This window comes from Ostrea edulis, chromosome 2 (genome assembly GCF_947568905.1).
Source record: "Ostrea edulis chromosome 2, xbOstEdul1.1, whole genome shotgun sequence".
NCBI lineage: Eukaryota > Metazoa > Mollusca > Bivalvia > Ostreida > Ostreidae > Ostrea > Ostrea edulis.
In genome coordinates, this window is record NC_079165.1 from 95379324 (window position 1) to 95392579 (window position 13256).

Below are 13256 nucleotides of genomic sequence, written 5' to 3' on the forward strand. Positions count from 1 at the left end.
ATTCTAAATCCTCAGAATCATATTCATGCTTGAATTGATGACATGAAGAATTTCATAATAAATACATTATTCCTTACCTTCTCATACAGCTCCACTAATAATTCGTTGATACAACATTTCCTACCATCAATCTTGATCTCCCAATCTGGACCTCTGAAAAATTAAAATTAATATCTACATGCACTTGAAATTTATTTCTTCTATAATTCAGAAAGACACCTTTATCATTGAAATGATATCACATTAAAAACAGAACATTTTTGCTCTCAATTTATTTGAGGTCCTTTTGCCCTCACCCAGAATGGGTGCATCTAAAATTGGCTAGCTCACATTTACAATTAGCAAACAACATATGTTTGTGAAACACTATGCCCCAATAAAGAAACAATAATAATAAAAAAAACCTTTAGTACCAAAGAAAGGCCTTGTCACATATTTAAAACATGAAAACCCTATCACTCACAATTCAAAAGTTAAGTTTTGGTTAAAGGTTTGAAATTTGGTTCAAATTCAAAGGTCAAATTCATGGTCTCAAATGAAAGGTCTTGCCATGGGGAATCTTCACACAAAATACCAAAGCCCTACTTCAAATAGTTCAGGAAATACTGCCTTGGTTAATTTTTCTTAAAAGTAAGTCAAACTCTAAGGTCAAGGTCACAAGGTCAAAAACTTTGGAATAGAAAAAAGGTCTTGCCACAAATGGAATATAAGGGTCCTATCACTCACCATTGAAACAGACAAGACAAAAACAATATGCCCTCTGATTTTCAATACGGCGTAGTTTCAATAAACGATAGTGCATGTATGTGACTTCACTTAACATAGTGATATACTCATTGAACTAACATACCTGCTATCAACCACAAAAAAATATTCATCAGGAATATGCCTTTACCTGTGGAGATACAGATAGTGAATAATGTCTGCCTGTTCGTGCAACACCTCAGTGTTACTGAGCTGTTCCACAAGCTCATTAATACTAATGCTTTCTTGTTTCCCAGGGGGAAGGCCTCCCTGGTGGAAGAAGTGGGAGAGTTGCGGGGAGGAGCAGGGGGCCTGGTGGCTGTAGTGGAGAGGGTGCAGGCTTCCCTTCAGATGCAGGCTAGGGGAACTCGGATGTTGTGGCATGGGGTATTCCCGTGGGTATTCAATGTCTGCAAAAATTAACCTCATTTCAATTAACATCTGAAATGGAGAGATCTATCAATAATGTTTCAGCAAGGGGAATACACCAATTTTTTTTCAATTATTTAGTCACGCTTAATGTGATACATTCATACAACAATTTTCAATTTCTAGAACATTCTTCATCCATAACTAACTGCCTTAAGACTGACATTGTTTAATTTTTAAAAAAAAACTAGTACTATAGATAATGCAGCAATACATTAATATGTGTTTTGTTATCATGTGATATTCCTCACCACAAGTTTATAGCTGATTATATGAGAAATACAAACTAATAAAATTTCTGTAACCTTTTAGACAGAATTTTGCACATACCCAGAGCTCCTGGGGAGGTGGGGCTGCCACTGGATTGGCTCGATCCGCCGTCTATCAAGGCATGCAAAAGCAAGTGTCAAAAGTCAAAATGCATAAATATGAAGCAAGATTGGAACTCTGAACGGCCAGAACATTCTCAACAGAGACAGAATCCAATGTATAACATTCTATGATATATTCATCTTCATCCCTTAGAAGTAAACGGAACTTGATTTATAAGGAAAAGCATATGAGGATAGCGAGATATATATGTACATAAATAGTAATACCATTGTTAATAAATAACAGAACTTGTGTTGTAAGTCAACATAGAGTAATAATAGTTTATGGGAAAAAATTGGCATCCATGGACAGCAGGTAAAAGTTTTCCAAGTTTAAACAAACAGGCATGAGACTTGAGCTCTCCTATAGTGACTAATAATACTTGTGGGGCCTGCCCAAAATGAGGTATTTGTTAACATTCTTAGTTACACTTTCTCTTTTCTAAATGACCTTGACTCAACATTCTTAGCTACACTTTCTCTAGCTACACTTTCTCTGTTCTAAATGACCTTTAATTAACATTCTTAGCTACATTTTCTCTGTTTTACATGACCTTTACTTAACATTCTTAGCTACACTTTCTCTGTTCTAAATGACCTTTAATTAACATTCTTAGTTACATTTTCTCTGTTCTACATGACCTGTAATTAACATTCTTAGCTACACTTTCTCTGTTCTACATGACCTTGACTTAACATTCTTAGCTACACTTTCTCTGTTCTACATGACCTTTAATTAACATTCTTAGTTACATTTTCTCTGTTCTACATGACCTTTAATTAACATTCTTAGCTACCATTTCTCTGTTCTACATGACCTTTAATTAACATTCTTAGCTACACTTTCTCTGTTCTACATGACCTTTTTTAATTAACATTCTTAGTTACATTTTCACTGTTCTAAATGACCTTTAATTAACATTCTTAGCTACACTTTCTCTGTTCTAAATGACCTTTAATTAACATTCTTAGCTACACTTTCTCTGTTCTACATGACCTTTAATTAACATTCTTAGCTACATTTTCTCTGTTCTACATGACCTTTAATTAACATTCTTAGCTACACTTTCTCTGTTCTAAATGAACTTTAATTAACATTCTTAGCTACACTTTCACACATAGATATCTAGGTTTCTGTTGTTTTTCAAGAAAGATCAATGTCACCAGGAAGGATTTAAAAAATTATCTGTGTACTATATACTTGCTACATTTCTCATTGAATTTTCAAACGTTCAGGAAATGGTGCCTTCCATAAAAATCTTCCGTTTTGAAATATAAGAGGTCAATGTCAATGGAAGAAAATTCGAAAGTTCCTTGTGTGAAAGACTATTTAATTTGGTACCCAATATTTTTTTTTATAAATCTTAATTTTTGTTGAATTAAAAGTCAAAGTGCAGTCTGACATTGGAGAGGACTTTTAGAAATCTGGGGTGTTTTAAGGGGATATTGTTCCCATTAGCAGAGCACTTGTTAGGATTAGGGAGTTAAGTTTGTTTTGTATATATATATATATATCAATTATACACCTATCACCCATATGTTACAGTCTCAGAAACTCTAAAACAAAAACTGCTGTCCATAAAAAAAAAATGCCAAGTACCCAGTACACCTGTTGGGAGTATGACATTAGCTCTATGGAAAGTTTGTTCCATTATACTTACAAGTCTCAGTGCACTAATATTCATCCATTTTGACAGTACATGTGGGCAGTACCAATAATGGTCCATAAAACACTACAGTGCTGTATCACCATTAAATCACTAACATAAAGTATAGTTAAATATCTGTATCTCGAAGTTTGGGGGTGTTCTACAAAACTTCGGATATCCAGGGGTTCTTGTCTTCTGATTCCATCTCAGTGACTATATAATTCCCCTTTGTTTATATATGCACAACTGATGCATTACACTTGCACTATGAGTAACAAATTCCTATGCTTTTTATTTATATTCAAGTAATAATTAATTTCAAGTGGTAAATAAATTCAAAGAAAAATTGTTTTTGCTATCTATAAAACATTTCACTGTATAAATAAAGGATATCATTATTTTTTTATGACTGCACAGTTGCCATGCTTACAATATTGACTTCCAAGCTTGAATAAGATACAGCTATAACCTAGCTATCAGGCAAGTAATGAAAAAGACGAGATCAAGAAATTGTTTATTGAGTACGATGTCTTATCTAGCTTAATGGACACAATATTTATACGATCCCTAAATATTTCTGTCACCAAAGAACCATGTGATGCAGATCTGCGTAATTCCTCTGTACAAAGTTCTTTTCTCCGAAGGTTTTCTTAATTATCAAATGTATTATGATCGTGTCTTCTTGATTGTATGAATCTAAATTTATTTTGAAAATCTTGGCACTTGTCTATAAAGCATGTTAATAATATAGCGTGTATCTGCAATTTATAACTGGCTGTGATTTATTCATTTTATGGCCGGAGACTGTATTAAACACCAAAGCTGTCATACCGCAACATATGTATGTCACACAGGGTGGGGTTAATGAACAGCTTGAGGCATATGTACCTCACACAGGGTGGGGTTAATGAACAGCTTGAGGCATATGTACCTCACACAGGGTGGGGTTAATGAACAGCTTGAGGCATATGTACCTCACACAGGGTGGGGTTAATGAACAGCTTGAGTCCTGAATGTTGGAAGTAAAGACCAGTGTATTTAGCAGACCAGAATGTTGTCTGCACTTCCCAGAAATTATGACTTGGGATATATAGTTTATGTATATATTTGTTTGTACCTCCTGTACCAGTGATCGGGTTTTGAGTGAATAAATATATTGGGACCTTAAAGACTCTTCGACATAAGCGGGGTATTCAAGATTACCGCATTTTAAACCCATATTCGAGATACTGCACTTGTACATGTATACTAATTAATCAAGTACCAATCATTGCCACTTTTCACATAATGTTACCACTTTCATTTCTTAGGGTGACTAAATCATATTCACTAGTTATTGAAACATAGGGCAAGTAAAAAGTTGAAACACTGAGGATTATTTTTCACATTGTTGAACACCAATCAAAATTTTGGAACTCGTTTTGTAATAACCCAATAATAACACATTATCATTAATGATACACTAACTGGCATCATATCATATTTCAATAACATTAATTATGCTGTAAATGTCACTATAATCATGCAGACAACTGGAGAAAATATTAAATAACATTTTTAGTAAATTCTTCATGTGTGGTGCATTCACATACACTGCTGCTATTAGTTTCAAACTAACACTACTCACTTCAAAACAAAATAACTCTGTATCATAACTGTATCAGAAAAGAAAATGAAGTTCTCTATAACCTACAACATTTTTAACATACCACTAATATAAAAATGAAAATGATATTAAAATTTGAACAGCAAGACGTCAAATATATTCAATGCCATTGAGCGAGTTAAAAATTTTGTGGTTGAAAGAACTGCAAAGGTAAGCCTGAGAATTTTAGAATTCTGGAAGCTATGCCAAATAAATTTTTGAAACTCTAAAAATAAACTATAAATATAATTTTCATCCATGCAATCTGCTAATTAGGATGTCTGATTGGAAATAATTATCAATACAGGCATTCTGTCTGATGTCATTAATTTACGATTAAAAGTATTTTTTTAACAAGAGGTCCATGGGCAACATCACTCACATGAGTCATCTTGGCCCTGCTGTTGGTCAGATATTTTGATTTTGAAAAGATTTTTTGCAATCTTTACTCCCATGAGAAACTTTGACCCCATATTGTGGCACCAACCTAGCCTCATAGGATCACAATATAACCATGATACAATGTCACAAGATAAAAAATCATGGTATGAAATTTTCAAAGATGTTTCCTTATAAATTCCCATATAAAAATTTATCCCCTATTGTGGCCCCACCTACCCTTGAACATACTTCAATCTGCACTACCTGGGGATGATTGCATACAAATAATAGTATTCATGGCCCTGCATGTTGTTACTGAAAAGAAGAATTTTCCTACATGTTCCTATGTAAAACTTTGATCTCTTAATGTGGCCTTGCCGTACCCGAGGGGGCCACAATATGAATCTGTACCAGGGAATGCTTGCATATTACTATGAGTAATCACCACCTTGTTATTCTTGAGTTGAAGATTTTTAAAGATTTATCCAATATATCCCCTTATATAACTTTGATCCCCTATTGTTGCCCCAACCTACCCCTGGGGCATGATTTGAACAAATTTCAAATTTCCAACTGGGGATGATTGTATATTAATATGAGTATTCATGGCCCTGTTGTAAGATTTTTAGAGATATTTCCTATATATTCCTAAGTAAAATTTTGATCCCCTATTGTTGCCTCGCCCTACCCCCAGGGACCACAATTTGAACTTGAATCTGCACTACCAGGAATGCTTGCATGATAATATATTTAATCATGGTCCTGTTGTTCTTAAGAAATTTTTTGAATGATCTCTCCTATATATCACCATGGAAAACTTTGTTCCCTATTGTGGTTGCACCCTACCATCAGGGCCATGATTTGAACTAATTTGAATCTATACTATGTCAGAAAGCATGCACATAAATTTAAACTTTTCTGGCCTAGTGGTTCTTAAGAAGATTTTTAAATGACCCCATCCTGTTTTTGCCTTTTCTTGATCATCTCCCCTTTGGAGGGAACATGGCTCTTCATTTGAACAAACTTGAACCCCTTCATCCAAGGATGATTTATGCTGAGTTTGATTGAAATTGACCAAGTGATTCTTGAGAAGATTTTTAAAAGATGCCACAAATTTTTTTACTAATTCTTGATTATCTTACACTTCAACAAGAGGCCCAAGGGCCTAGAATCGCTCTTCTGATAAATTGTACAACCCCACCATTTCTATTCTTAGCTTCTTAGTATTCTAAATCTTTAGTTAAATCCTAAGTAGGTCAATGTGACCTACTTTTTGGTTTACACATTTTGAGAACCCAAGAAAAATCAACTGACAAAGTTTGATGATTTTAAGCCAATTAGTATCTGAAGAATATTGAAATATAGCTGTCAAATTCCAATCGTAGGTCATGGTGACCTACTTTTTGGTCAGCGAACTCCGAACATGCAAGACCCATCAACTCATAAAGTTTGATGACTGTAGGTCAAATAGTATCTGAAATATATAAATATAGCCGTCAAATTCCAAAAGTAGGTCAAGGTGACCTACTTTTTCGTCGACACCCTTTGAACATGCAAGACGCATCAACTGACAAAGTTTGATGACTGTAGGTCAAATAGTATCTGAAATATATAAATATAGCCGTCAAATTCCAAAAGTAGGTCAAGGTGACCTACTTTTTGGTCGACACACTCCGTAGACTCAAGATGCATCAACTGTCAAAGTTTGATGATTGTAGGTCAATTAGTGACTGAAATATATAAATATAACTGTCAAATGCCAAAAGTAGGTCACAGTGACCTACTTTTTGGTCGATACACTCCGAAGACTCAAGATGCATCAACTGACAAAGTTTGATGATTGTAGGTCAAATAGTGTCTGAAATATAGTAATTTAGCTGTCAAATACCAAAAGTAGGTCACGGTGACCTACTTTTTGGTCGACACAAACCGAAGACTGAAGACGCATCAACTGACAAAGTTTGATGATCCTAGGTTTTACAGTGCCCAAAATATGCATCTAAAATTGAAAATGTGAAATTTGAATATCTGCAAAATTCAAAAAGTAGGTCACTGTGACCTACTTTTTTATAAATATGTTTCAAGGCCTCAAGATGCATCAACTTACAAGATTTGATGATTCTAAACCTCTTGGTATTTGAAATAACAACTTAAAATATATCTATAAATGATAAGCCATAAAATTCAGAAAGTAGGTCACGGTGACCTATTTTTCAGTTGACGCATTTCAAGGTCCCATGATCCACCAACTGACAAGTTTTGATGATCATAGGCTTCAAAGTGTCCAAGATATGCATCAAAATTAATTTTAAAATAAATACCTGCAAAATTCAAAAAGTAGGTCACCGTGACCTATTTTTGAGACAACTTGACACAAGGTCCTAAGATGCATCAACTGTCAAAATTTGATGATCCTAGTCCTTATAATGACTAAAATATCAAAGATTTAAGGAAATATAAATTTAGGTCAACTTTGAAGTGACCTTGAGACCACATCCTTTGCCCCAGGGTAATGACTTGAACAATTTTTAATCTACAACATATCCTCATCCTTATGTGTAAGTTTGGTGATAATCTGCCCAGTGGTTCTTGAGAAGAAGATTTTTTAGCAACCACTACTTTTGTTTGTATTTTCCTGATTATCTCCCCTTGTTAAAGGGTCACATCCCTCTATTTAGTATGTATGAAAGCCCTTGGGCCAATGATACCCTGTAACAAATTTGAAAAAAATTGGCCAAGGGGTTCTTGAGTTATAGCCCTTTTTCTAAAAAGTTTACTCACACCGCACAAATGGCCATAGCATTAGCTCTTTGAGCCTTCGGCTCAGAAGAGCTAAAAAGGGCATGGCAGTTAATTTGATCAAACTTGAATCCTCTTTACCCAAACATGCTTTGTGGCAAGTTTGACTGAAATTAACTCTGAGGTTCTGGAGAAGGAATGGATCAAAATGTTAAAAGTTTACAGACAGACAGACAGACACTGGCCAAAAAGTGCTCAGAATACCTCACTTGATGTTTCAGCTCATGTGAGCTAAATATGTATGTCACATGTCCCTGTAAGTATATTATAAAATTCTAAACCAATAAATCCATTATTGGTATGATTATAAATACATGTAGATATATAGCCAAGATATGAAAGCAGTATTTCATGCAAAAGGTAATCGATTCCGAGTAATATACAACACACATACTAAAACAAACTCAAAGTTTAGAGCGAGACTTGAGCCTTTTGGGTGATTTCATCAGTAAGATTATTAAGATTTATAATGGAATTAAAGGTGCTCTTGAGAAGATGTGGTCTGCATTGTGTGATTCCTAGAATTAAACTATTTATAGCATCCATTCTGATTCACCGGTGACACAGAGCGCACAGTTTAGAAAAGAAATTCAATTTACACCATTTCTGTTGGCAGTATTGCATACGGATATAAACCATCTTCACCAGACAGTCGTGCGGTCAAGCTCTGTTCAGAAACATTTATCGCCTTTGTGAAGACGAGAATACATCAGCATTCAAAACTTTCTCAAATACATTACAGATTCATACGAAAAAGAAAATCTTGGGTCTTGTTTAAAAGTGAATGATAATCATTAATATGGGTTATTTCCTACACCACGTACAACAGCTAAAACATTAAACAGGCGAATGAGAAAGGAAGTGAACATCACTATCTCTTTATGCACCCAGCCAATGTAAGGTAAAATATTAAGTCACAGGAAAAACACAATGTCCGTTAAAAACAAAACAGTGAGGAGTTAATGAACACAATGCATCATGTGCAGAGCGATGCTCCGCCTACTAGAAGACTAAAACGAGTATGGTTGGCTGACATGATGCATAATTGAAAGCTAGCCTCAGCCTACCTGGGATAGTCATTCCTCTTTCTAATCTCTTCAGGGACTCTTGTAAAGCTCAACAAGGAAACATTGGACAATTAATATACCAGTAACACAAAATTAAAAATCCTGAACAGATGACTGATCATTCTATACAGTACAGACACTAGAATAGTTACACAGTATCGTAAATCACTTACTTTCATCTGGGGTTCAATTCTTCTGGTTTGAGAAAATTGACTTTGTTCATGGGGTGATAATTTCATAGTTAGCAATAGTCTGATTATTTTCTTGTACATGAAGGAGTTGGGGTGGTGATTTTTGTGGTAACTGAGAGTAGTCAGATTGTGATAAATGACTTTCTCTCATACATGAAGGAGTTGTGGTGCTGATTTCATGGCTAGAAAGAATGGTTGGATTATGATACTTGACTTTCTCTCATACATGAAAGAAGATAAGTAGTAATTTCGTGGTTACAGAGATTAGTCAAATTACATGATAGTTGACTTTTTCTTGTACATAAAGGAGTTGAAGTGCTGATTTCGTGGTTAGAGAGAGTAATCGTGGTTAGAGCGAGTAGTCGGATTATATGATAATTGACTTTCTCTCTTACATGAAGGAGTTGAGGTGCTGATTTCGTGGTTACAGACTGAGATTAGTCGGTTTATATGATAATCGAATTCTCTCGTACAGGAAGGAGTTGAGGTGCTGATTTCGAGGTTACAGACTGAGATTAGTCGGTTTATATGATAATTGAATTCTCTCGTACAGGAAGGAGTTGAGGTGCTGATTTCGTGGTTAGAGCGAGTAGTCGGATGATATAATAATTGACTTTCTCTCTTACATGAAGGAGTTGAGGCGCTGATTTCGAGGTTACAGACTGAGATTAGTCGGTTTATATGATAATCGAATTCTCTCGTACAGGAAGGAGTTCAGATGGTGAATTTCATGATTACAGCAAGTAGTTGATCTTGACAATCATTGTTTCTCTCCTATACATGTGGGATTTAATTCCATGCTTTTAAAACAATAAACACCTGTGTGAAAATGAGTGATTTATCAATACTTATACTACAGACCAACATTTATCTGTGAAATCTCCAGCTGTTCTCAAGAAATAGTGGTTTTTGAGAACGTCTTTTTTGATTATTTCAGACCCAAATTCTGAATATCAGTTTGTACAAACAGTTTTTAAAAATTGGTAAACAATTATACACTATTACACATATCATCACTTTTAACATTCTTTAATGATAGCATAAATTCATCACTCAAATTTTGTACTAAAGACATTCAATCCTTCCAAGTCTTAAAAGCACTAAGACTCTGCCTCTTCAGTTTCCTGAGTTTTTTTACACCATGTATTATGTTTATCGTAAATACAAGTACTCATTTGGAAGATGACAGGAAATACAATTTATATTAATCTTACATGGACAACAGTTAAAGGGACTGGTTCACGATTTTTGAACAAAATATTTTTTATTTTTGATGTTAAACATTAAAAGTATAACTCATTTGATATTGACAACCAAAATGTTGACCTTCTGAATGCAAGAATAAAAGCTATATTCTAGACTTAAATCTGTGTTATGTAAACAAAGACTCGAGTCTTTTTATGTATACAAACAAACTGGTGAAATATGGAATTTGTAATATATAGCATCTTAATTCTGCATAGTCACAAAATTTAACTTTTAGATAACACATTTTACACAAAGAATGCTTGAAATGTGAAAGATATAATCAACTTAAATCGATATCCATTTCTTTTGAAAATTTCGTAAACAATAACATACCGCAATCTTTGTTTACAAACAAATAATGAACTCTTTTAAAATGAGCTTCTGTGATAATGTATCACCTTAATTGTTATGTGAAACCTTTTAAACATGTTAGATAGTAGATTTGGATCATTAAAAGTGAAAAATAAAATTTTGGGGAAAATCGTGAATCAGTCCCTTTAAAGCTGTAGAGTTACTACAGAAAACAAGCATGCATCGTACGACGTTCTGTTATAAGGAGTTATTTTGCAGCAGCTTCAAGTAGCAAAAACATTTACTTCATATTTTCTTGAAATATGCTATTATTTGGTTAGAACTTGTAGTTCATGCCAAATATATTTCTGGTAAAATTAAGACTAAAAAAAAACAAGATAAGAAATTTTATGCATGCTACTTTCTAATTTTTTCGAAGGTGCAATCTATGGTTTACAATTCTATAACACAGTATAAATTCGATAATGAAATATCGAACCAATATACATGTATATTAACTCTTATTATATGTCTTTTTGTACCTTTTGTAGGCTTTTTCAGTAAATCAATACAAGAAAACCTAATCACAATTCATGAATACACAGTGCACTACATTTAATTCATAATTTGTAAGTTTATAAATGATAGTAAAAACTCTATCAAGTCATTATCTAACAAGAGCACCGCAAACGGTACATAATACGCCCGTGAAATGCTTACATACGGTGTTTTTCTTGTGCTATAATTTGTATAACTTTGCTTCAGGTAGTATCAGCCATCATGAGGCTGTGACAAACTTTCATATCAATAAAGGGTCTTAGCTTAAAAATTTAGATTTCCTCAAAATGCACCAAGTTCAACAAGAGGCCCATGGGCCACATTGCTCACCAGTCACCTTGGCCCATATCTGAAGACTTTCCATATATATTTGCATGTAAAACCTTAGTCCCTATTATGGCCCAAACTACCCTTTGCAAACTTGAATCTACACCATGTCAGAAAGCTTTCATTTAAATGTCAACTTCTTTGGCCCAATGGTTCTTGAGAAGAAGATTTTTAAAGCTTTTTCCTATACAGTGGAGCCTCGTTAATCCGGACACTTTGGTTCCCAGCAAAATCGTCCGGATAAATGAAGCGTCCGGATAACTGAATCGCATATTTTCTATCTTTACATAAGTAACCAATATGTGCCTACTTTATTGATGCATAGTGAATTAAACACATTCTATCATTGGATTTCACCATTTGCATTAGTAAATAAATTATGATAATGTTAACATTTACACGGTACATGTATTTCAAAGCACTAAAATTTAATGTACGTGTTCAGTGTATTTGCCTGTGCTTACATTGTACATACATATGATCCCTACAAATAAATATGCAAAACTGTGTACCGTATGCACTAAAACAAATAATGAAGCACTTTATGTAACTATAAGTAAATAAATCATTAGTAACTAAAATAATCATTTACACTTCAAAACATTTCATCACACTTTCACTTCTTAAAGAGGCCGGTAATTTCCATCTGTCACGATTCACGGGTTCGGCGGTCTGTTAAAACAATATTCATCCTCCAAAGTTGATATAAGAATTTCGGGATTATCATGTCAGTTGACAACATTCTTTAACCAAAATTCAATCTGTCAGAGTTTATATTTCTTATTCTATAATTATCCAAGACAATATCGGAGGAACAAAATCATTTAAGCTCGTAATATCAAGACCTACTACTGATTTGATCTAGTCACGCCCACCTATTATTTTCATGATGTGATAATAACGGAACAAAACTCGGTTGAAACTAACATTACAGGTACATAAAGAATTTAATTGTCATTTTCCTTAAAATGGTAATTTTCTCACTTCTACCCAGAGTTTAAAAAATCGAAAGCAATAAAGCTCTACAACATCGTAACAAGAATCAATCGTACACAGGTACATTAATTCTACATGCGTGACATTTTAAACGTTAAAACCTTATACTACATAATACATATACATGTGCATGAACATACATGTATATTTCACGCCAATCAACAGTATAAAATCCAGAATCTAGAAGTATAATCTACACTCTTTAGATTTGAATAAGCCAATATCAATTTACGAATAAGTGCAACTGATATGTGTAGCAGTTAAAAAATTTATCATTACAGCATGATGTTTAATTTATTAATACTATTAGGGTATTGATCAAGACTATAAAATAATATGCTACAGATTTATTTACAAAATTGAACACTACACGCAATAAAGATCTAATGTGCGAAAATTGACAATACAATGTCTCGATCGGCATGTGCTATCTAACGGACTTATCATCACACACCACCTAATTGGAGGGAGGTGTTGACAGGGTACAGGTAATCGCTTCAATTAGACAGTTTGGCTTGTTTTCTTTATAATTTACGCCTTGCTAAAATTGCCCGACACAG

The 13256-nt window shown here is 34.0% G+C and overlaps 1 protein-coding gene across 21 annotated transcripts in view; it reads right to left on the reverse strand.

The window, feature by feature from the left end:
* Positions 1 to 13256, reverse strand: part of LOC125680398 (phosphorylase b kinase regulatory subunit alpha, liver isoform-like) — a 63087-nt gene that overhangs the window by 18229 nt on the left and 31602 nt on the right. For 11 of the 21 annotated variants that reach the window (XM_056155628.1, XM_056155622.1, XM_056155627.1 and 8 more), the window contains 4 exons: positions 9086 to 9133; positions 1504 to 1554; positions 896 to 1154; positions 78 to 153 (listed from right to left, as the gene is read on the reverse strand). In XM_056155628.1, the coding sequence (XP_056011603.1) occupies positions 78 to 153; positions 896 to 1154; positions 1504 to 1554; positions 9086 to 9133 (434 nt within the window). The remainder of the gene's footprint in view (positions 1 to 77; positions 154 to 895; positions 1155 to 1503; positions 1555 to 9085; positions 9134 to 13256) is intronic. The other 10 variants (XM_056155635.1, XM_056155636.1, XM_056155637.1 and 7 more) reach the window with 3 other exon arrangements.